The sequence below is a fragment of the Homalodisca vitripennis genome, chromosome 4 (assembly GCF_021130785.1).
Source record: "Homalodisca vitripennis isolate AUS2020 chromosome 4, UT_GWSS_2.1, whole genome shotgun sequence".
NCBI classification, from domain to species: domain Eukaryota; kingdom Metazoa; phylum Arthropoda; class Insecta; order Hemiptera; family Cicadellidae; genus Homalodisca; species Homalodisca vitripennis.
The window spans coordinates 155672634-155700074 of record NC_060210.1 but is presented as its reverse complement, the minus strand read 5'-3'; the positions used below and the strand labels follow the sequence as shown (position 1 = coordinate 155700074).

General features: G+C 32.8%; 1 protein-coding gene across 1 annotated transcript; it reads right to left on the bottom strand.

Annotated features, from left to right (window-relative positions):
- Window positions 1-772: 772 nt before the first annotated feature.
- On the bottom strand, window positions 773-23731 carry LOC124360359 (alpha-soluble NSF attachment protein-like). The gene is made up of 5 exons (XM_046813915.1): window positions 23503-23731; window positions 16706-16902; window positions 12038-12303; window positions 8586-8759; window positions 773-7413 (listed from the first exon to the last, which is right to left on the bottom strand). Exons 1-5 carry the CDS (start codon window positions 23592-23594, stop codon window positions 7264-7266), a joined length of 879 nt encoding a protein of 292 aa, XP_046669871.1. The 5' UTR covers window positions 23595-23731; the 3' UTR covers window positions 773-7263.
- Window positions 23732-27441: the final 3710 nt, after the last annotated feature.

The following is a 27441-nucleotide window of genomic DNA, read 5'->3' as shown; positions in this document are numbered from 1 at the left end:
GACTTAATTTAAAATATGTTTCCATAAGCATCAAAAATTCCCTACCATTTAAACTGGAAGTACTTTCCATATAATCTTCATAATGTAGTGTCTGCATAGTCTTGATGACTTATCCAGGAATTAAAGGTTAAATTCTCTATGTTCTAGAATGAATCATCCTGCAGACATAATCAGTTGCTGTATCAAGAAACCTTAAGGAAGTGGATCATGCAGTTCTTGTTCTGAATAGTATGATGAATGATTATTGATTTTTATTAGTCGTTTGGGCTGAATATTTTTTCTGTACATAGGAATAATTTATTCTGTTAGTTTAAAACTATTTTTCTGTTATTGGTATTTGGTGTTTCTGTTAGTTGAAATCAGTTAAAAAATATTTAAATTGATTTCACATCAACTTCGTGAAGACCTACAGATTTGAAATTTTAATAGCTCAGAACTAGATTACCATGTGTTATGCACCATCAGTAATTTGATGTTGGAGGACAACATAATATGTGGAGTCAGTGTGCCATCTACCATTATAAAGCTTCAATCAACAACCTGCATTAATGCAGAGCTGAATGCAATGGATGTCGGTTTATCATAGGACATGTTTAACATTATATTAAGGATTATTAAGAGATCTTTAAAAATCCAGCATAAAAACATCCTTAATTATATACCTAAAAAACTTAAATAGAAATAATTAAACTAAATTTTTTAGTTTCCACAAGATAATTGTATTGACAAATAAAACTATTGAAATCGGGACTCCAATAAAGTGAATCAGGTATTCTGTCAATATTTTTATTATTGAATTTTATTAAGCTCACCACTCACTATTACAAATGTGATCTTTAATTTATACATTGCTGGCAAGAGTGTAACTGTACAAATTAATCAGACAAAATAACAAAAACTATATAACAGTACACATAACTATTTACATGAAATAACTATACAATTAGTAAGATCAACACAGTGCAGTTTCTATTAGCTACATCTAACTCTTTGAGGGAATTTATAACTTTATTACATACAGTACGCCAGGTTATTTGAAATCTCAAAATATATTAAATAACACCTGACTGCCGCTTCTGGGAATGTAAGAAATTTACCCCCAAGCTAATATAATTTCTCAAATAAGAGTAAAGAAATATTGTGTTGTTAGAAATTGTACCAGTCATGGTGGAAGCAACTCAGTTGCACTTATTTACCATCGCTGTTAGGCCAAATACAGAACTACAATTCTTTTACCCAAAGTCTCTGCTATCTCATATCCAATGACTACTTGATACGATCAACAGTGGTGTGGATAGGTTGCTCTTGGTCGATTGAAATAACTCGCAACATGCTCAATACATATTGTCATCACTTGTGTTTCACCAGCTGATCAGGTAAGCTCATTCAGTCAAGTACTTTTTACCTGTTAGAAATACCAAACACAACTTCCGAAGTAGCTTGCCTGCTAACAGTGCAATAGATATGCTAAAAAACGTGAGCTTTACCAATGTACATTAGGTTTATGTCCTGTCACTGTTGCCTTGTTTCACATCATTCCAGTTTGTGTCCCTATTAACCAGTATATGAATTGATTACCACCAGCTCAAAGTTAATCAAAGATCTAATGTACGCAACACAGTCTTACAATAAACTGGATAAAGAGGAACGAGTTTATTCCTTCCACTATTAATGCAGTTAAACCACTGCATTAATGTTAAACTTATTTAAATATTGTTTATAATAATAGAAGTAGGAGCAACTTCATGATTCCAAGACAAGTTAAAACTATCCTCTAATAGTGCATAAATGAATAAAATGTTAATTCGTACAGTATGTATTTAAGGCCAATCATAGCATTGGACAGCCACTTTAAAATATCAATTAGCATTTTGATTTACATTTGATGCATGTCTAAGATTTTGTGATACAGTCATTAAAAAAATAACACAACCATTTACTTAAAAGTTAGTAACATTGATTACTTTAGAACATTTTTATCGAGTAAAACAAAAACACTTGTAAGAATAAATTACTTATGTACTAGTTTTTTAAAGTTTACCTCAGTCATCAAAAATTGTAAAATTATAAATTGCTTGGTTATTCTTAGTTGTCAACTATTAAATGACTGTTTATCCGATTATTTAAACTACTGGTACAGAGAAAATGTATTAAAGTTGTGGTCAATACTATTTATTGACAAGCTTTGATCAGAAAAATTGAATTGTGTAAAAGTTGTAACACAATAATTGCTTACATAACATTCAGGAAATTTAGGAAATCAAGCATTGTGCTTGTGCTTATAATGATCTGTGAGATGTTAATTCACATTCATAACAATGGGACATACACACACAGCACAGCCACTGAGAGTGTTAACCACAACTTGTTTTACTACTAACAGAGGTTCTACGAAATGAGAAAACAACTTAAACTAATTTCCACTTCTTAGCTTGGGAGTTTAAATAGCACAACATTTTATGTTGAAGATCTTAAAAATATTATGGTTTTACGTATTTGCTCATTTAGTGCTGAGAGTGCCAAGGTGTATATGGCAAGTGCTAGTTAAAACCATTATTTTTACATGTTTTATGTATAACCAACACTTATGAATTACATCTGCCCCTTTCTGCAGGAAAATAAGATAAGAAAAACCAAAACAAAATGCACAGTTTCAGAATAACAACATGAAAGCAAAAACTGTTACTGAAAAAATGTTTGAATTTTGTCATACATTTTAGAATTTGAAATTTTGCTTTGTCACAAAATTCACAACTTTTATATAAAACTAAGATTTAGCCTGACAACTTGTAATTAACCTTGCAGTGATATGCCTTAATATAACATTTACAAATATAAGAATGTATTTACAAGTATGCATAAAACAAATTATGTAGTCAACCACTAACTACAACTGATATAATTTGTCAGTGCATTGTTTTGTCTGAGTCTTGTTCAATTTGATTTTAAACAACCAACATTGAAATTTAAAGTCAATAAAAAATATGTTAATATTTTTTTACCAATTATTATTAAATTAAAACAAGACAATAAATTAAGTACGAATTATGTGCTAACATTTGAGGCTAAGCACTGACAATACAAACTTCATGATACTCTGACAGAATTTATTGTTTATTTTTCATTTCTAGATGAATGTGAGAATCTATTCCATTTTTACATTACATCATTCTATATAGAAGACTTTCAAGGCTTCCTTTTACAACCTTTTTAGACAGCAAAAAGGAATGACCCTATAAAATGAATTATAAATGAACAATGTCGTTGGCTAACAAGTGGTCACTTATTTAATTATCTATTAGGACAAAATTTGATTTACTTCAATTACAAAGAAAAAAAGTATTAGCATAACATTGGAAAGGGGCGAGCAATTATTTAATCCTACTTCATTTGTCCAAAGATTGCTGGTTAATAAAATGGGTTTATTGATCAAAGAGGGCTAAACGCCAGATTGTAACAGTTTTTTAAGAGAACAGAAAGAACAGGCTTGCATTTACCAGATTGGAAGTTATTTCTATTCTTCTTAACATAAATGGACATTAAAAAGAAAACACAAGTTGGATATATGCCCGATGAACACTTTGTCACTTTGACATTGTGCACTTACACTATGTGGCTGAAAAAGTGCATAGTAATCATGAATGAACTATTCAATTTGTTTTCTTTTACACCTTTATGTTAAGAAATTGAGTAATATTCTTCAAATGTGGTAAATTTAAGCCTGCTCTTTCTATCTGATTACTACAATAGTTTAAATTAATTTAAAGCTTGATGAAAAGCATATTGAAAACATTGTGCTGTTTTGAATAAACAATTATTTAAACAGATAAACAAAACAAGTAACAGAATATTGACAGTTGCTTTTAATTTTTTTTTCTTACTAAAAAAATTGTAAATATATATAAACAAAAAAATTAATAAAAAGTTATTTAGAGAAAGCAACAAACATTATTGCAGAGCAACCAAATAGACTAAAATGTCCTGAAAAATTGACTAATTTATCTGTAACCATTCTAACTCATTCTATTAATATTACATTGCTACCTCACATCGTGATCATCTGCCAGTGACTCATTACCAAGCACTAAACATCCACTTCCATATCGCATAGTCATGTCAAGCTGGAAAATTCAACAGGCTTTGGCCTACTTACCGACACTGAAAACTTACAACTTTAAAAGTATAGTGAGTGGACCAAATCCAAATTCATTGTAAAAATTTACTTGCTTTGCAGATAATCCAATGTAGTAAACAGATATGAACAGTACACTTTAAATTTACGTAATTGATTTTACACGCAAAAATAAACTGATTGCTATCAAGGCTTCCTGTCCCAGACACAAAACGAGTCAGATGTTGATAGTCAACATGTCCTCGTCGCATGCATAATAGAAGCATTGTCCCCACTCACATTTGCAGTAAACTTGGTATTAAAATGTTGTGAACAATTTTATCACTTTTTAGATAGTGCGTAACAAGTCAACTATTAGTGGCTACTTTTCAATACAAAACAAGTTAACCTTTATATTTCAACTTTTGGTTTCTGAGACTTTACAAAATTTACAATTTACTGTCAGTAAAACAATATTCGTTTTGAATTGAACATTAGTAATAATTTTCAGTGATACGCCAAGGATAGAAGTAATTTTTAGAATACTTCTAATAATTTAGGATAGTAGTTTTGAAAAATTCAATGCAGACTTAACTACCCTATCATTAAATAAACAAATGTTACTTAATTTATAAGTTAATTGTATTTTTGTATCATAATTTTGCTATCATTATCACTTGAAATGTATGAACTTAAATGCGGAAAAGCCTGTAAGTTCACAAAATCCACCCTCTTGAAACACCCACATTAACACTAAATACTTTCAAGTTGAATAAAACCCATATATTTCTCATTACTAGTATGAGAATAGGCAACCACCTGCAAAGAGTATGACTTTAAAGAGTCTGTAACTCTTATCAGTTACATAACTTTTATCTAGACACTTTTCAAAACAATATCAATCAGAACAATCCACTACTATATTCTGAAGTAAAGCCTTTATATGTATTAATAAGAGTGAGTTTTAAGATGAACAGGATCCCATACCTGTACACTGATTTAACCTCTCATGTAATTATGTACATTGAACTATACATGTATATTTTTAGCTGCTGCTTAATTAGTAATATATTTTTGAATATTAAAAGGAGGGAAGAGATTTGCCTAAGATTTTAAGCACTAAGAAGTAACTAATTTTCTCAAAGTCTGTTCAGTGTATACAATTATTTTGTTATTGTTAAATTCCAGTAAGACAATTGGAGTTGACAAATAAATATAAGCCCCAACATGAAGAACACCAAACTGGTGTCTTATGAGGTATTACGTTTTCCCAAAATGTATCACAACAACCTCTGCTATGAGTTCTGAAATCTATCACATATATTTAATCAATATAATATAGTTATTTTCAAAAAGTTATTTGGCTATGAGTTCTGAGAATAAACACAATACACTTATTCTGCATTAAAATCACAAAACTAATGCAAAAATGTTATTGCTTATCATTGATATAACTGATTATGTCTTGTTCCTTTCAATCTTCATTTTGGGATAAACATAATTATTGAATACTAGCTTCTTTATTACTGACAAAATTAGCTTACTAGATAATGAAAATTATTTGTGTTACAGTCAAACTAGCCCTTGGTTCATCATCTCATACTATTCATTCTGCCTAGTCAATTTTTTAGATAAAATAATAGTTATTAATAACATTTATTGATGTGGTTAAATCACTGATGATTTATTTATTAAACAATATTAATTATTATATCAAACTGAAATTCACTTTATTAGTATTCACTGTATTATCCAACAACTGAATGCACTAAGAAGGTAGGAACCTTTGACCTGAAGGTACAAACAAGGACTACAAGTGAATAGGCAACAGTACAGGCACTAGCCATCCAGCCAACACATTATTCAAAATTCACTTGTACGCCCAGCTTCAGACTAAAACAAACTTCATTAGGCTAGCAGAATAGCACAAAAAAGCTGCAAATAATTTACTGATAACACTGGGCTGACAGCACGCTGGAATATCCATTAAGACATTTTGGAACTAGGCAGACTAGAGAGAAGCTGTTTGTATTTTTCAAGAGTATAGAAATTATAAGAAAGTAAAATTTATTTTTTTGTGAATAAAACTTTACCAAAAATGTATGTTTTATATTACTAGGAATCGCAAACATTGCCAATATTCTTAAGAAATTTTATCCTTATATGGCCATCTTTTATATTATGTGTTCAGTTACAAACTATATCTATTAACATCATCGGCTGGTCTCCATTAATACTTTGATGATTGATATCCATTAATATCATAAGATGATTGACTTTTGTAATGTTTAATAACATGGTGCTACATAATGAGAGTAATAGTTCGTGCCAGTTAAATGGAAAATATATTTTTAATGTTATAACTAAAATCACTTTTAGTTCTTTCTCTCTAAATTAACTACAAGTACAGAAAAAGACACTAGGGTTGATTTGTAATTAAAATAAGATTTATTTTATTGGTTTAGAATTATCTGACTCATTAGCCCCATTTTATATGTACATACAATCATTTAAAAATAAATTGTAAATATTTCAAATTTAAATAATTATATAGGTACTTCAAATATACATAGTGAAGTAACAAAACTATAACAATATTAACACAACAAATCTACTATCACAGTTGAACTATATACTTCAAGTTCAAGACTTTAAATGTAATGTATTACATTAGGATGTATATTCATATTCAGCATCAAATATGGATATATTAAAATAATCATGATAAAGTTTATGTAAAATGAAATTTCCTGCAAAAATAGGCCAAACCGTCTATAATATAACATTACTCTAGAAAATAATCTAAATTATTAACTTTTTTTTGCTTAAATTTAATTAACATTAACACTGTCTATTGGACTATTAGTTATTCAACATCGGTAAAATATATTTAAAAACTAATCAGTGTTAAGCTGGTAACCATAGGCGAACAACAATAAGAAATAAGATATTAAAGCAAATTTAGATCATTGGAAAATACTTCCCATATAATTTACTTGCCAAACAAGCAGTGGTTGATAATACGGACAAATGATGTAGGATCTACATTTCACAGATCATCCTATAAATTTGAAGTTATGTGACATGCGCTTAAACTACAACAAGTATGCCAAAACATGTCTCAGTCTGTTATTGAGGTGGATAGTTGGGTTTCAACGTAGGTCAGGGTTGTCATTGACTTGTTTCTTGATGCGAAGGAGGATCGTCGTGTACCACTGGTCTAGTCGAGAGATAGAATCGTAGTCCTTGACAGCTTCTGTGAACCCGTCAGCATTCTGTTCCTCCATATGGTCAATAAGGACCTACAATAATCCATATATATTTTAAAGGTACTTGTTGAACTGTTTCTGATGGTTTACTATATTATTATTAAATAACCAGTTCAAAATAATTACACAAACAACACAATAAAAAATATACAAAGTCTAGTAGAAAAAATAAAAGGTAACTAAAAGAGAGACGATAAATAAATAGTTAAAGAAATATTAACAATAAATAATTAATATTTTTTCCCTTTGAAACAACTTATAGCTCAGAAGCAATGAGAATAATCTAAATACTTGTAGGATGATATAAAGTATACATATAAAACTTAAACATTGGTCACTTGAGCTGGTATTTGAATTTTATTGTAATCTATCTAAAGAGATTTTGCTTGGATTAACACCTATGTAAAATTTTTTTTTTAAGCAATAAATGACTACTTCATGCATATTAACTGTTTCATTCTAAACAGACCAACTGGCACTGATATAAAATATGCTTGGTGGTAGGCAGTTTTTGTCAGAATGAATATTTATAATTTGTAAAAGAAATACTGACCTTCACTTAAAATCAGTCATCAATATACTTAAATGAAAGGTAGGTTTAAGTTACCAGACCGATATGTCATTTGGTTTTGAAATCATTCAAAAGTTAAGAAAAAAACGATACAACATTAATTTACTTGTGGCCTCAACAGTAATATACTTTTAAATTTTAGGAAAAAAGAATATCAGCAGCCAGAAAGAGCAATTGAGAATTGGAGACTACAAAAACTGATATCAGAAAGTCCTAAATAAAATAAAGGCTGATGCTTAAACAATCTGTCTATTGCGGATTTGTACTGTCTCTTTTAGATGTTTCTCAAACTGTCTATTTTATTCTATATTAGTATGCATATTAGTAATTATTATTCTATATTAGTAATTATTACACTGTTGTAATACGTTAAATTGTATTTGCAAAAAAGTAACAGGTCAGAAATTTCCGACAACGTCAGTAAGAGAGGTTCAAATAATTTTAGCTATTAAACTGCTTTTGTCAGTAAGCAATATAAAGGGAATGGGTGTTTTTAATTAGAACTGAAATAAAATTACCAACAAGAAATAAACAATAAATTAGTATAATGAAATAATTTACAGTTGTTAAAAAAATATGTTAAAAAAACCTCCATAAAGGAACTCATTGGTCTAATCCTATCATAATCAATCACCTTGAGAAGTTTGTATTCTCGGGAGTCCTGGAATGCTGGATATAACTCTGTGTACCGCTCCAAGGCATGCTGGGCATTCAACACGTCCACACACAAGTGGCACAGAGCTGCTCGGAAGAAGTACTCCTTTGCACTATATTTAAGCAGTGAGCTTTCTAATGAGTTTGAGGCAACCTGAAAAATGAAATATTAGTAACTGTACTAATAAATAAGTCTGGTTTCAAATTTAAAAACTAAAATTATATTTCAAACTATTTAAATTTTTTTACATTACAGTATACACAATTTTATGTAATTAATTTTTGATTAACAACAAAACTTTCTTTTAACCCTTTAAGGAGTATGGACGTCATATGACATCTTCCTTTGATAGTCTAAAATGAGTAATGGATGAAATCCAAAAAAATACCAAAAGGAGAAAAAAATTAAAATTTTTAAAATCTCTTAAAAAATGTTTATGTACATTTGAAAGCTTAATAAAAAACGACTATGTGTTATACAAGTCAATATTTAAAAAATGTTTATGTACATTTGAAAGCTTAATAAAAAACGACTATGTGTTATACAAGTCAATATTTCAGTACTTTTTTTCAAAATCAAAGGTCTTATTTCCTCACTATGGCAGACTCAATCAGCATTGTCTGCCATTTGGACAACAGTAACAAACTAGATGGTTGTTTAAAAAATATGTCACTCTCACAAGATAAATATAGCCACAGTATGCAGTATACGAGGAATGGCTAGTATAATGTGGCGGCATATTCTGACAGCAAAGCGATGCGTGCGCGACGCGACCTTGAGTTGGTGGTTTCTACCAGGTGTCTACTGCGATCTGGTGGTAAAATCAGATTACAAGTAAATGCGAGCACAAACATGTAAGTTAAGTATGTTGCCGATAGATGGAACCACTTTACAGACTAATCTACCTAAAGGCAATCAGTATTAGCAATGCATTTACGATAATACAAAAATACAGAGGCTAAATGTCATACGACGTCCGTACTCCTTTGGGCCACTATAAGAATATATGTCATATGACGGCCTTACTCATTATGTAGCGTTTACACGCACTCCTTAAAGGGTTAACAATAAAAGTTTGTTCTGTACATCCCACCAAAGAATCAGTGCAAGTTTGACTGTTCTGCAGAAAGCTTAGCAGTGCAGTTTGTGGTTTGCCAAATAAAAATAGAATCGGTGATTAGTGTGCAAAGAGAATTTTAGACATATTTAAAATAATGAACATTTCATGTTGAAACACTCCAAAGAAAGTTGTACCATGGAAAAAATATTCTTAGTCTAACCAAAATGTGAGAAGAAAACATTTTGTCAACCCTATGCCAATCCTGTTTACACGAAACCCAAAGAATCTAATCTGGCAGGGTTTATAGCTTGGAACATCGAAATCACAATCTAAAACATGTTTCACTAAGACAAGCCAACAAAATTCAGCTGTCACGAAATAAAACCCAATAATTGACTGAAATGTGTTAAGTTTGTACATGATACTCTTAATGTTATTGACCATAAGGCTATGTATTTCAATAGAATGTTCTTTTCTGACTAACACATGTATAAATCCATATAACTGAAGGTTTTGAAGATTAGAGCAATGTAATGAAGTGAAGGTGTATGCGCAAGATTCACTAAAAGTTATCAAATGTGGGACAATCACATGATAGGCCCATTTCTCTTCACTAAATGTACAATAACAAGTAAACTTTGATAGTGGCACATAGAGCCTTCTTGAAATCGTGTCATTGGCTCTTGAGAAAAAGGTTATACAGACTTGAAACTTAGTATATAAATTTTTCTTGGACTCAAGGAAGAAGCTTAATGATTTTGGAGTCAAAATGTCACAAAGAGCAGTCTGTCCATCCAACTGCCTGTTTGTGCAACAACTCTTAATGAACGTACATAGATTCCTCTTGTTCCAAAGAAAATCCTTAATGATTTTGCGGTCAAAAGATCAAAGCAATAAATCTAAATGGAAAGGTGATACAGACTTCAAATTTGTTGTAAAGGTTTCACCTTGGTCCAAGGAAGAACTGTATTGTTTTTGGGGTTTTAAGGAAACAGGGCAGTACATCCCTCTGTTTGATTACCCTTTCATTACGCTCTTTTGGGTCCTTTGGTATTTTGATGTGATGGTCTATTTGGGTTTGTTGGCGTTGTACATTTTTCTACAAATGAAACATAGATAAGTGTAAAACACGAAAGTGGATTACCAGCAAGACTGTGCACCATCATAGGTCATATTAAACAACTGAATAGCTAACTCTGTAATAAAAGAATGATAAGTGATGTTCGCTGAAAAAGTCTATGAGATCCAATGATTTCAAAATGTATAATTTACACACTTGCTATCACTTATACTGTATCTACTGTAAGTACAATGGAACATGAATGGATAGTGGAAATGTTTTGAATTTGAAATTCTTTAACATTTGTTATATGTACACTATAAAATTGAAATAATATAAAATAAAAATGGCACCTGACCAAAATCAATTTACACATGTCCATATAAAATTTCAAACAAATTAGTAAAAAAAATGACCTTAACAGGATAAAACTTTAAAAAATAAAAATTTTGGAATTTGTCATTTGGCATGGATGTGTTTCTATAATTGTGCTAAATTTCCGCTTCCTATTACAATACCAAGTACGGTTAAAACTTTGAAAAGTTAGTCAGTCAGGAGATTTCTAATTATACAATATTAAGAACATTGGATGTTTAAAGTTTGTATCCCATCTGGATGTATTTTATCTTTTGTCACTAAAAGATCACATCCAGTATAAAACCAACATTAAATATTAATTTTTACTAATCTTTCAAAGTTGAATGTGCACTCACCACATCTTACTAACCTACATTACTTGAAAGCCAAAATATTAATATTATACACAATAGCTAGATTAATGGTGATTTAACATTTTGACCTCTGGAAACTCACTACTATTCTGCTTGTTAAGACTGAAATGACCTACATGTGAATAGTATATCTTATTTATTAAATGTAACGTCATTTTACTATGTTAAGAGTTATACCCATGTAATCTCAAGCCCTCCTAAAAGTGTTAGATGAATCAAACTAATCAAGTCTGACTCATCCATAAGGGGTATTTTTATTTTTCAGGAATTTTAGGTACTGATATATTACATTTTTTTTTACAAGACATTACTAAATAACAAAATTGTTAAAATCTAAGAGACTTTCTAAGTAAAATTCTGAGAGATTGCGTAATAGATGATTATATTATAAAATTATCAGATCAAATAATTAATTACCTGGTTCTAAAATATCTAATTATTTATTTGTTTTCATGACTTCTACTTAAAATCTACAGCATGTATCAAAAGTTTGTTTTCTCATTTTTGAATATATATTTTCCAGGTAATATACTTGTCATCCAGCAGAAGATAAAAATATTTGGCTAGTTTAAGTACCTACCGATTCGTATATTTTGATAGCTTTCTCATAATTTTCCAACTGAGCAGCATACTGTGCAACTTTAAGCATGCACTTGTTGGCAGAAGAATTGCTTTCCTCTCCCTTAAAATAGTCAGCAGCTTGTTCGTAATGTTGCACTGCCCGATCTAGGTCCACAGCTTCCGTCTCGTACATTTCAGCAATCGTCTGATGATGCTTGGCTGCCATCGTGAATCGTCCCATATCCGTATATATCTCTATTGCCTTCAGAAGACAATTTACAGCCTCTATAACAGATATTTCTACTTTAGTACAACTACATAATACAAACAAGCTTTACTCTCTTATAATTCTATTAGAACAAAAATTAGTAGAATGTAGCAATACAATTTCATTTTGTCATAAGAGGTTGAACATTCCTCACTCCAAACTCTTACATGCTTGCCTCCAGAGAGCCAATACAGTGAGGTAAGCAGGAGGTGATAGGCACTAGCGGCACACATTTAAAAAAAAGACTCAGAATACGCCAAAAATTAGTAGGATAGACTGTTTAGAATTCATGTGTCAGATACGAGATATGTTTCAGAAAGTAAATCCATTTCATTCTATTGTCGCCATAGCGCAGCAATTGGTGTTCCACACATGCGCACTAGTCATCCTTGTTCACTGGCTGTCGATTCATGCCATTTTGTTCTACATTGTGTTTTCAGTTTTCTCTGAATGTTTAAAATGTTTAAGACTATTAGTGATTCCACCACTTGTGAGATTCGTTCTGTAATAACATTTTTGAACGCAAGGAATGTGAAACCAGCTGAAATTTATCGTCAAATTCAAGATGTTTACGGGGAAGACGTAATGAGTGAAGGAATGGTGAGAAAGTGGGTTAGAATGTTCAATGGCGGTCAAACAAATGTGCATGATGAGAATCGGAGCGGTCGGCCTTCTCTCGTCACCGATGATCTGGTAAGGGCAGTTGACGAAAAAAATCCAAGAGAATAGACGTTTCACTATGACAATGCTATCTGACGTTTTCTAACAAATTTCATGCACTCTTTTGTGCAAAATTGTTATGAACCGCTTAGGTTATCGCAACCCATGTGTTTACGATGGGTTCCAAAAATGCTCACTGATGTACACAAAACCAAGAGACTCAGAAGTGCTTTAACTTTTCTCACACTGTACAGTGATGATGGGTGAGGATTTTTTATTAAAAAAATTGTGACAGGTGATGAAACTTGGATCCGTTATGTCAGACCGGAATCCAACAGCAGCCAATGGAGTGGCGACACATGCAATTCCCGAGGAAACAAAAATTCAATGCCTGCTCAAAAAACTATAAGCACTGTCTTTTGGGAACGGAAAGGTGTTTTGCTGATTGATTTTTTCCCATGAGGTGAAACCATTAATGTGGTAAGGTATTGCGAAACCTGTAAACTAAGGCGGGAAAATAGAAATCAAATGGAGAGGAAATCTCAGTAACGGAATTGTGTTGTTCCATGACAATGCTCAGCCCCATACCGTTGGTGACACTCAAACATTGGTTGGGAGAAGTTCGATTACCCGCCCTACAGCGAGGACTTGGCACCGTCTGACTACCACTTGTTCCTGCACATGAAGCGCGAGTTAGGCGGCCAACTTTTTGAAAACCGACGAAGTGAAAACTGCTGTGGAGTCATGGCTACATTCATTGGCAGGAACCTTTTACGAAGAGGGTATAGACAAATTGATCACCCGCTTCGACAAGTGTGTGAACATCGGTGGAAACTATGTTAAACAATAGTTTTAAGGTTAGGGCTTTTCATGTTGAAATAAAATTGTGTTAAAAAAATTGTTTTACTTGTTTTTTTTTAATGGTTCTTACTTTATGAACACGTCTCATATAACAAATACAAGGTGGGTGCATCTACATTAAATTCACATTAAAATCGCTTCACCAAAATACGCAAAAATATAATAAATCTTTTTTAAATCGCGAACTCTTATAGAATAGCATTATTTCTGCTCTGTACCAACCCTCACTTTCATCAGTGATGATCGGCCCAAGTGTCTTGTTAGTTGCACTTATAGTATATGTAAGAAGATGAGTTGAACTTAATCCTAGCATAGCCTAATGTTGACAAGAAGCTAATTACAACCCTGAGTATCACACAGTTTGCATAACATAGTGTGATCTAACTGTAAACATATCTGCCAATCAATATTAGCATGAACTGATTGTATTCTCATATTGTAGTGTTTGTTTAACAGTTCCAATACATTCTAGTTGGCTAAGGGATTTCCCTGAGTTGCAGTCACCTACATAAATCTTTATAAGATGAATTAATTGTATGCAAACCTTGAAGGTTTAGCTTAATCCTTTTGGCTGTTATTTTGTAAACAACAAAAAGACAGACAATTATACAGGGGTACTGAAAAGTCCCGGGACGGTCTAATAACTTTTGAACTAATTACAATATAAGAACCAAAAATTTACATCAAGCTTTTGCTCATATAAAACTATTATTTTATGTATTTCACCATGATATCCTGCTTATGGGGGACGTCCCGCTAGGGGGTTGGTGAAAATTCTTAAATAGAAGCATAGGTCGAGTCATACATCAAATTAAAGCTCTTTTTAATTAGAAACATTTTGGCGAAAATCTGACGTAAAACAGTTTGACGCATTACAAAATGGCGGACACTCAAAGATTATAAAATACAGAATTTTTCAAATGCAAACATTCTGGTTGTTAGAGAAAACTGAGACACTTAATCTTTTATTTTACTTCTTTTACTTCAAATCACTTACCAAAACAGTTATAACAAATGTTCAAAGTGTGTTGCCTTCAGTTTGCTGACAATATCCCAATTGATTGTAGAACGCTGATATCGCATTGTTTATCTGGAAATTCCTTATCAGCAGGTAAGGTTATTACCTTCCTTATCTGGAAGGTAATCAGCTGGAGCAAACAAGACCAAAAAGACAACAATGAAATTGCCAGCTGACAGATACAGTTGTTTTATCAACTCAGTCACTTAGAAGTCTTCAAAGCCCTAATTTTGCAAGTAGTTTCAGTAGTGCTAGTTTATTTTGCTATGGCGCTTTCCGAGGGAGAAAAGAATAACTTTATTAATGATGCGCGGGTTTGGTGACCGTATTTAGATCATGTGATGAGGTAAGGCATCTGTTTAATGATACTTTTCCCAATAGACCTCCAATTTCAAAATCTACTGTGGGAAGGACAATACAGCGGTTTGAACAGACAGGAAACATTGCAGATCTTCCTAGATCCCGGAAGGCCCAAGACCGCGACCAATGAGGACAAAGCTTTAGACGTTTTACAGTGTTTTGTTGAGAACCCACATGAATCGATTGTCTCAATAGCACAACAACAAGGAATTAGTCGATATTCAGTCTCAGATATTTTAAAAACTAATAGTTACAAAGGATAATAAAGATAAATTGGTGCAGGAACTAAGCGAAGACGACTTTGATCGTAGAATCGAGTTTTGCGAAGTTATGATGAATAAAATCAATGAAAACTTGGGATTTTTAGCAAACATTGTATTTACTGATGAGTCAACATTTTGCTTGAATTGGAACAGTAAACCGCCACAACTGCCGCTATTGGAGCTATACAAACCCACATTGGATGATACAAACACATACTCAGCATCCAGGAAAAGTTAAATGTTTGGGGCCGGTATTTGGGGCGGCATGTGGTAGGGCCATTCTTTGTAGAGGGAAATTTAAACTCTGCAGTGTATTTAGCATTACTCCAAAACCAGATAATTCCTGAAATTCAACGTGTTTCCGGTGATAATTTTGAAAATATCTGGTTTCAGCAAGATGGAGCCCTCCACATTATGGCGTACATGTAAGACATTTTTTAGACAATGTCTTTCCACATAAGTGGATTGGTAGAAGGGAAACAATAGAATGGCCTGCCCGTTCTCCAGATTTGTCCCCTTTAGACTACTTCTTTTGGGGCTACCTCAAAGAAAAAGTGTTTAAAACAAAACCTCAAAATTTGGATGAGTTGAGAAACCGTTTTGTAAGAGAGAGGCTCAGGGTGTTCCTGTCCAAGCTTTAAACAATGCGTTCTACAATCGATTGGGATATTGTCAGCAAACTGAAGGCAAACACCTTTGAACATTTGTTGTAACTGTTTTGGTTAGTGATTTGAAGTAAAAGAAGTAAAATAAATAGATTAAGTGTCTCAGTTTTCTCTAACAACCAGAATGTTTGCATTTGAAAAATTCTGTATTTTATAATCTTTGAGTGTCCGCCATTTTGTAATGCGTCAACTGTTTTACGTCAGATTTTTCGCCAAAATGTTTCTAATTAAAAAGAGCTTTAATTTGATGTACGACTCGACCTATGCTTCTATTTTAAGAATTTTCACAGACCCCTAGCGGGACGTCCCCCATAAGCAGGATATCATGGTGAAATACATAAAATAATAGTTTTATATGAGCAAAAGCTTGATGTAAATTTTGGTTCTTATATTGTAATTAGTTCAAAAAGTTATTAGACCGCCCCGGGACTTTTTCAGCACCCCTGTATTTACATCAAATGTAGAGACTTAGATTGATCCCAAATGGATTTAAACTTGGTCTCAACTGGAAGTAGCTGTATGCATCCAAACTGTGAATTGTATAAGTAGTTTGGGCACTAAAGGTGTTAGCTAAACATTACAGATTACTTACCATTAGGATCAGACTTCTTATAACAATTAGCAGCATCAACATAGTTGGTAGCAGCGTCATGCCTACTGCCAGCCTTCGAGTGTAATGCAGCTGCCTCACAGAAGGCATTACCAGCCTGAGCCCACTTCTTAGCCATTTTGAACATGTTGGCTGCACGTTGGTAGCACTCCACAGCCTCCTCCACCTTGGAGGATCCTCTAAAATATGTACATTACTATGACAAAAACTATTCAGAAATATTCCAATCACTTTTGAACTATAACCAATAGAACCTGGAATATGTATAAAACTTGAATTATGTATATGTAAATGTGTATGTACACACATCCAGGTTCAATTCCTGGAGGCTCTGCTACTTTTTGTGATTCAATCTTTATTTAAATTAAATTATAGACTATTGCCATTTATACAAATTTAATTAATGTTAAAATTTTTTTTGACAGTTATGTAGTCTTCCGATCATAAGTTTTTTTTTTTATCCCGAGGGAAAAAGACGGATTGTCCCTGTGCTTAGTCCTAAAAGGACCTTTGCGCCTCCCTTACTTATATTTGTATCCTCTGAATCTGAGACTTTTACAGAAGCCGATCAGATTTGAGGGCTCCTGTTCTCTGATGTCCTTGAGGCTGAGGAGATATGCTCCCAGGAACCTTTTCAGAATTTTTTTATATGGCAGGACAATTTAGCCAAATATGCATCGCTGATTTCTCCTCTTCTCCGCAGAGTCTGCATTCATCAGTCTGGCTAAGGCCCACCCTCATAAGATGTTGCCTTATGTCCTCCAATAATAAGTTAGTTTGGTTATTTAAACACAATATGAAAGAAACACATAAATACAAAATAGTTGAATCGTAAAAAGTAAGGCCTCTGTGGTGTACTGGTAGCACTCTTCTGGCACGTGAGAGATCTGGGTTTGAGTTCTGGTGAAGCAATTACTTTTTGTGATTCAATCTTTATAAATATAACCCTTTCAATACCAGTGTCCCGTCATGTAAGTACATGGACAATTAACTCATCATAAAAAGCTGTTTATGAGAAGTAAGCTTACTACAGACTAGGCAGTATACTAGTGTTATATATCTGCACCTTCCTAGCTGTAATACACTATGTTTATCCTTTGTCTACCTGTCTACCACATCTTATATCTGTACGTGTTGTTTGTGCTCTACTTAACACCATTTTCAATGGAACATCATGAGTTGATCAATAAATTATCACTCAGATCAGACTGCATTTGACTTTTAGTATAAAAGGATTTAATGATGTTAGTCAATCAACAATTATTATTTATCTGTTTTTTTTTTTTTAAACAGTTCATAGAGAATAGTCACTTTTTTGTTCTTATATATAACCATGTGTTCCAAAATTGTATGCACACTAAACCGGGGGAAACTATAAAAGATATAACAAAGATTAAATGGACGAAGTTGTGCATAATAACAAGACCAACAAATTAATGTGGTCAAGTTGATTATTGATTGCATCGTTCACTCGTTACACTAAAAAAAACTGTTTTCGGTCAAAATTTTCAAAATGTCACAGCTCTCTTATTAGTAGCTATAATGAAACGTTTTTGTTTTTTTTTCATGAAATCTGTATAAAATGTTGTCTAATTTTTAAATATTATAATGAAAAATGTTTCAAGCAAACGAGCTGTATGGTTTGAGTACATTCTTTTTAATGCAAAAATTACTAACATGCTATTTGGCTAATCAAAAGAAGATCCTTTCAGTGTACATTAAAATTTGGAACATACGGTACACTAGCAGTTACCTGTTGATACTGCTGGAAACAGGACCACAATGTGCATATTCTTTTTAAATTATATTTTTTATATTTTAAACACTCCTGATATAAGTGATAGTCACTGAAAAATATTCCAATCTTTTGAACCACTTTAGATTTAAGTTTAAAGAGCAGTGATTTGGGGCCATGGAGTCAGTGAGAGAAACAGTTTTTATAAGTACCTGTGAAATAACTAGAATTTCTCTCAAATATTCCATGACATTTGATTGAGTGTTCCAACGATTTCAGTAACAACTAAACTATTTTAAGCCAATAGACGAATCTTAAGTCCTTAGCCTTTCAGTTAATGCAATGATATGATAAATAACGGGACTCTATGTAATTTTAAAATGAGGGGCAGGGGGTTAGGTAGATATTATTTCAGTGTTCATATAATTAATTATGTTAAGCGAAATTGTGAATGGCTTTTCTCTTAGGATTTATGTGTGTATGAGCATTTTGGGTTTGAATGAATTACTATATTTCCACCTTGGTTGAGTTTGTATTGTTGCCCCAATCAAAGAAATCAATAAAAATGGTAATTAAATTGATAAAACATATAAGTGTATCGTCATATTACAGTGTTTACATAGAACAGCTGATTACACAGTTTTTCTATTGATAAGGTGTTTGTTGCATTGCAATCTTATAAAAATTTAGGCAAATTTAGAGGCCAGTAGGAAGGAGCCTTGAGATCAGAGAAAAATCTTTCATTAGTGCACCTCTAGGTCAAAATTCACCTAACAAATTCCACGGTCTTTATTTGTCATTGTTTTTGCATTTAGGAGTTGCAGGATATCTGCTTTTATATATGTATAAATAGAAACAGTGGCCAAGCGGACTAATACATTGGACTTTGAGATTGAGTTAGAGATAGTGCAGGTTTAAATCCTGTCTGTGACCGTTGCATTTTTTATTAGTACCATTGGCCTTGTACTGTATTGACTCACATAATAAAAAAATTTTAATGTTACAAAACACTGTAAAATTATAAATGATTTTACACCAGGTGAAAAAGCCTGTAATGTCCTTCTGCTCAGTAGGTGACAACTTTGACTTTGCTGCAATATTCTATGAAACAATAATAAACACAACCTCTTAAGGGATAATTATTGCTAGCGGTATTCAATTTATTAAATAACAATATTCTGCAAAATTAATTATAACAAAGTAAAATAATTTTTGTGGTATTTCAATAATGGCCATTTAAAATTTAGTAAATACAAATATTTAATTAAATTAAGTATTAGTTTTTTGGATATGAAAACTGAACTATACTATAGTTAGAAATACCCATAACATAATTCGGTTCCACATTTTGATTTTTATTGTTCAGTAGTTTTAATAATCAGAAATGTCAAAAATTCTATTGTCAATGTAGCCGTTTACTACACCGCAGCCGTGGGCACTCCCACCAGCTTTACCAACGACCACTGACTTTCATATGTATACCAGACCACAGGCACAGGATGTCAGGCATAGAAATCGAACCCAAGACTCCAAAGCCAACTGCTGTGTACAAGAGTAACACCTTAGATGACACATAGCACTTATTTAGGGTTAAAATCGTCTTAACTCTTATCTAACAAACATTGCCAAGTCAATAGCTGGGGGAGAAGCAAGGAAGAGCCCCACACAGTAAGTAAGTAGATAAGTGTGTCCAATAGTTAAGACCTAATGTGTAAATGTATAAAGAGACTACAAAAAATTAAAAATAATAACAATGAGCCTAGCGTTTTAGAAAACGGGTAGACTTTAATAAGAGGTCTACACTGGACATCTTTATTCAGTTGTTTTTTATCGAATGGTTTGATTGTTTTTATCAGAATGAATAATTCAATATTACAATTTAAGGTACTTTGGGATTATACCGACCACACCCAGACATGAATCGTTATTTCACATTTCGTTTCTACTGATTACTAGATTAGCGTAGAACAATATTTCGTCAATATAAAACAGGAATTGTCTTATCGCAAACCCCTCCCCATCCTCAGACAGAGGTCAAAGTCGAGCGTCTAGTAGATAACGTGATTGCAGAGTCTCGCCGCCCGTTCAGCTGGTGCATCGCTTTGTTGTACTTCCGTGTTTTAAACCTCTACATTTCTCCAAACACAAAAATTCAACAAAAAACAAACATTTACCAAACTAAACTTTTTATTAAAAAAAACACTCAAAACTTGTTTTTTTATTCTTGATCACATTCCGCCACCCAAAATGCGAGTGCCTCCGGCCATCAGCGCGGGCTTCGGCAGCACACCTTCGGTGCTGCCCCGCGCTGATGTCGACGAAAGAAAAACATCCCCTCGAGATAGTACCTATCAGTAAAATATCAAATTCTAGAGGGGCTAATCAGAAATATAAATTGAATTGTAATGGAAAGGCAACGATGTACCGTGCAAATCACGTGATGCCGCGCGGCCTGCCGTAATCAGGATTCTCGAGAAAGATAAGATAACAGCGACAACAATACCGATCACAATACCTGGAAATGCTTGTAAGTTTGTAATTTTGTAATTGAAGAGTTGTTTTTTCGTTCTATCATGTTTGTTTCTATAAATTTCTATTTTTGTGTTCTTCATACTGGTGTGGTCGGTATAATCCCAAAGTACCCAATTTAATTAACAAAACATGATTTCTACTTATAAGTTACAATCATTTATCATGTAAACAATAAACAGAAGGAAGTAACTAATTTGTTGAGAATTTGAAAATGATGAATATGAGGAAATGATGTAATAAATTTCTAGATAAATGTGAGTTTGGTTACTGCCTTCACAAAAGCTGTTGCTCACTGCTTTCCGTGGGGGCAATCTATAACTATTATAATGTATTTCTGTTGTGTAGGTCTAGGCCACAGTTGGATTTGTATTTTATAATGTTATTTATAAATTTATGTTATTACAAATTGTAATGTATTATTCTTGATGTTAATGTATCATACTTCTTGTTTCGTAAGATTAATATATAAAATCGAATTTGGATAATATAGAGAATAGTTTAATGATAACAATCGAATAACAAGTGAAGGCCGCTTATTAAAGTCTCTTATAGAAAACGAAGGTTAACCCTCCAACTGATAATAAAAAACTCCCAGAATGATACACTGGTTTTTGTCTTCGCACAATATTTTTGTGGATATTAAAAAAAAATATGTGCTAAATATGCTAAGTAATAAGTGACATATATGGTTTTTTTTGTTAGAACCCAGAGAAAAATCATCTACAATAGTACAAATATGAACTTATAGAGTATTGTTTTTTTTTATTTGTACATCAATTAAAAAATATATATTGCAATTTTTTTGTTTTCCAAGTTTCACCTACATGTAACTTTCACAAGACAGGATAATAAGACACTGTAAATGTACAAAATATAGGTACAGTTTTGTAGTGAACAAAAAGATCATTACGTATATGTGTGTGTGTATACACTTATTTAAAACACAAACGCTTTTAAAAACATAAAGTATGTACAACTTTATTGGCATTACGTGTGTCCATATTGGTGTTTGATGAATTGTTTATGCAAGAGGAATATCAGATAATGATGAAATAATTGTTTTCACTGTCATTATCAATTTCCTCAACCCAACTCACATTCCAGTTTATTATCATCCAGACTACCTGACAAAGAAATATCATCATGCACTTAATTTGCCAATATGTCACTTTGATATTCAGAACTAATATTTTTCATCATCCAATAGTTCACGTATATAATTTGAACAACGAAGATCGCCCATTTCACAACATAACAATCAATTGCACAAAACTAGCCTACATAATATTCCTAACCTAGCAACAAGAATGTCAAGGCAGTGCAGCATGTCACCAGCTGCATGCAGCAGCATTTGGATCGATATCGAGTAATATTACTAACTATATAACATGAATTAATGAACAGTAAAGGATTCAACTTATATCTTTGTAACTTAAAAAGTTTTCGCATAATAATAGCAGAAAGTTGACCGACCTCTGTGCCATCTTTGATCAGTTCACAAGAGCAGTATTGATGAATGTCTGTGCCGTCGGTCATCAGTTAGAGGGTTATAGTTTGATTATTTTGCTATAAAGTCTGTAACTGATTAGTATTTCATAGGTACTCTACCAAAATCATCTGGTGTATTTTCAAGATCTCAATTTAAGTTTTAAATGCAGAAATTTTCACAGTTGCTGATCAGTTACGGAGATAGTAATTCACTGTGTTGTTCACTGCGACTATTCTTTCCAGAGACATCGTTCATGCTTGGTCCAGTCATCGTGGACTCTCAGGTGTATGTTCGAGGTTTTTTGATTTAGGCTTAGAACTTTTTCAATTGTTATCCACGGCTTTGGTCGGTTCATCACCACAAAAATTTGCTATACTTTTCGTTTTTGTAAATGTAGTTTCTTTTTTTGGTACCATATAAAAATGGTGAATGTTGAAATACATCTTTTTGAATCATTCATTGTCTATAATATATATTATTCATTGTCTATCCCATATTATGGGATAACTGAGGAATGCCACCTCACCACTTGCATATAAGAATTGTATAATTTACATTCTAGCTGGTTATTATTTCTAATTTTAAAATAGCTACAAAGTAAGTTACTTTACATAGGCTTAACAGATCATCACAAACATAGTCAAATTGTAGCCTACTTATTTGGATTGATTTAAAACATTCAGAATCTCTCTATAAAATAGGCCTATTTTTGTTGTGGGCTTTGCTTACAATGATAATATCATAATTACATTGATATAGGCCTTTATGTTTAGAGAATCAATAAGGGAGACAGTAAATCAGTAACCTTTATACCCTAAATAGGCCACTTGATTTTTGTATATTTGTTCGTTCATGTAATCATTAATGCTGTAAAAAAATTAACATTTTGTTTAAAATCATTGTTTGATTTTACATTGTTGCAACTTAGTCATTCTTCCCAGGAAAAGTAGGACTGGTCGATCGATTTGATTACAGAGCGATGACTAAGTACACTATAATGTAATAATAAAATTGCGTTCTTACCCAAATAGTTGACCAAAGAATCCTTTAGAGGAAGTTAGTTTTTTCTCTGCTTCAGCCATTAATTGCATGGCTTTACTTTCGTTGTCTGCCATTGTAACAAATTTTAAAACCACTGCACAAACCACAGTAATTTCACATACAAAACCCTGGTTAACACTTTATTGACAAAATGTTTGTAGGATCATCCACAAGATGGCAGTTCTACAACGAGCGCATGCGTCACACAAAACGATCTGTCACTTAATAAAATCGTCTGCTAGTCTTCGATATCAAGGATCGACACATCGATTGTTATAGAGCCGAGTTTTTAATGTGCGAGTAAAGTTTGCGAGAGACCTTGAGCAACTACAATCGCATAATGTAAACAGATTGATAATCCTTTTTTAATCGCGAGCACTGGCACAAGTAATTATGACAGCTGCATTGCTGGTTGTTGCGGGTGTCAATGGAAAATTTGTTTACACACTACAGTAATATATCGACAAATTAAACTTTAATGCCTGCTACTGCTCTCCAATATTCGTATACAACTGTCCGACACAGATCATGACAACGCTCCCGAGACCTCTTGCACCCGTTTAGACACGCAACTTCTACTGTCGGACACAAAACGTTGCTGCGCCGGTGACCCTCGGGATGTTGGTGCTGATGTCGCTGCGGAGACGGCAACTACTTCTGGAGATGATAAAGGAAACTACGCAGTGGACCAACAGCGTGGATGTGCATCCTTTCCGGCTCTTGACATGGAGTCTCTAGTTGAGTAACCGACATTACCTTGTAAGAAGAATGTGCCTAGTGATGTTAATGGTGTGTTAAGTACTAAAAGTGATTCTGCCATTCCTGTAATCGTACAACCACGTTTTTTAGAAAAAGAGATATATATATATATATTCACTTCGAGTGTATAAAAGCAGAATTTATATATATATAATATATATATATATATATATATATATATATATATATATATATATATATATATATATATATATATAAATTCTGCTTATATATATATATAAACCTTTAAATAATATTTACTGTCCTTAAAATATAATAAAATATAATAAATATAAACACTGACAACTCATATGTTAGAAATATTTGTGATAAAATGTAATTGGCAATCGCTGCAAGGTCTTGCATCTCAACATACAGTACATAAGGGAAAAAGCTGATTCCCTTGATATTTTGCTTTTAAATGAGAAACCCCACATTCTCATAATAACTGAACATGAGATAAAAAATCATGAAAAAATTATACATGATTTTTGTAGTTATAGGTTAGTGCAGTTATAGTCGAGTACACCATAAATCAAGCGGAGTACTTATATACTGTAAAAGTCAAATTAAACATAAAGCCTTTTGATCTGCACTCCTTGGCCGAAGAAATGAATTTAGAAATTGCAGGTGCTGATCGAATTCTTCTTAGAACAATCGCTTGAAATTGACATTTTTGGTGTGTACTGCTCTCCAAGTGGCAATTGTAGAGATTTTACACGCCTAACTGCGGATTTATTTAAGAGATTTGTACTTTTCAATAAAGCATACACTGTTATCACTGGCGATATAAATGTTGATTGGTTGGCTGGTTCAACTGCGCTAGTTAACTCCCCAACTCGAGTGTATCCTATTGCTGGTTGCTAATCATTGCTGGACTGGGTCATGACTGACATAGTCAACGAATATGTAAGTGTTGATATCTTGGGTACTGTGTTATTGGACCATTTCGCTCAGCTAGTCTCCATATCTATGAACCTCCTGAAAGGTTCCTCTGCCAGGCGCTGTCTAACATCCAGGAACTTGACTACTCTGAACTTCATATTAAGTCAAGGGTCTTGGGACGCTATCGATGTTGCCGAGCCAGTATATGAGCAGTTTTAATTCTTTTATAAGTGTTATTAATTATGCTCTTGATTTTGTTTGCCCTAAAAAAATACGCAAAGGTCGAAGAAATCAGGATAACGGATGGGTAAAAACAGGTATTAAAGTGTCAAGTCAAACAATGAAAACATTACATGAAAAATTTAAAATTGGATAACAGTGAAGCAAATTAAGCTCATTAAGAAAGTACAAGAACATATATTCTAAAACAATTAACCGGGCTAAAGCTAACTATTTAAAAAAACATACTATCGCAATCAACTAATAAAGCAAGTATGCATGGAAGTTAATAAAAGAAAAGTACAATAGTGTCAGTACTAACAATAACATGTACATATCAACGACAGAATAGTATCAGATAAACAGGAAGTATGTAATATTTTGAATAACCATTTTGTATCAATTGGAGCTAATTTAAATGAAAAATCAAATGAACCACCACTTAATAATGATCATTTCTTGCCGAGATTAGAATATCCTTTTTTGTTACATCCTGTAAGCCCTGCTGAGGTTGTAAATGCCATCAAAATGTTAAAGCATTTAAGTGGAGCTGATGATATATCCAATTGATTATTGAAGGCTTGTTCATGTGGAATATGTAAATTCCTGTCTGTTATAATAAGTTCTTCTTTCCAGCAAGCTACTTTTCCGTCTTTACTAAAAACTGGTTTAGTGATACCTGTATTCAAAGGGGAGGACAGTGCGTCTCTTGACTGTTACCGACCAATTACACAAATTTCAAGCCTAAGTAAAGTATTTGAACTGATTTTTTAAAATAGATTATCACCGTACTTGCTCACAAATAATATTCTAACAAACAAGGTTTTGTCAAGGGCCGCTCTACTGGTGAGGCATTGGCGACTTTTATATCCCATGTGGTCACGGGACTGGAGAGAAGACAGCGGACACAGTGTAATGATGGATCTGGCTAAGGCGTTCGACTGTGTCAGTCATGACAGACTGATGGAGGGTTTACAACGCCTAGGTTTTGCAAATGAGATACTGAGGTGGCTAGAGTCGTATCTTAGGGATCGAAAACAATTTGTCAAACTCAATAACCACTGTTCGGAACTGATTGATACTAAATTTGGGGTCCCCCAAGGGTCAGTACTTGGACCACTGTTTGTTTAACCTTTACATAAATAATTTAGTGCTCACTATAAACCACGAAAATGCTGTTATGTATGGTGATGATATTGCCTTCATATTTTCTAATTACAGTACAGAAGAACTCGAAATTAACAGTAACGTAGTCTTGTCACAGGCCTACCAATTTCTAAACAATCTGAATTTACATCTTAATTAAAAAAAAAAACACAATTTACAGAGTTTGAACATCAAACACCAAAGCTAGTAATGACTGTGCAAGAAGGAAAAAGTGAAATTTTACAGATGGATTGGAAGTAAGGATAATAAATAGTACAAATTGCGGAGCATTGGCACATAAAGAACGAATGAATGAACAAGCTCTATTTTGACGACCGATTTTAAGATCATTAGGTAATTACTTTCACTTAACCTTTTGGACGTAGAGAATGCAGAGAAGGCTATTACACACTCCTCCGTCGGTAATACCTTCTATCATCATCTTGTTGTAAAGGTTAAATATCTTTACCTTAAATCTTTCTAATAGTAGCTTCAATTTCAATCATTGTAACTATATACAATGTAACTACGTATCAGCAAAATAATGCGATTGGTCCTAAGTTTTTATTCTTTTCTCTGAAATCCGTGGTGGTCAGCCACTGAGGAGGTTCGTCCATATGGTCAAGACTGGAGTAAGGAGCCAGATGGCAATGTTCTTCTGGCAATGAAGAAACTTCACCTCTAGACGTGATCGCGTTTTTACTATTACAGAAGGCAAAGTCCAGGAAAACACATAAATCATTAGTTACACAATTTATTTAGTTCAAGTTATATAGACCAGTCTGGTATAGATGTGTATAGGGTTGTTGCTAATATAACTCTTTATTCGCTGATATTTTATAACGATTTATGCTACAATTGGCAAGAAGGCATATTAAGACATTCATAGTTCCATACAGTCGTTCCTAGATA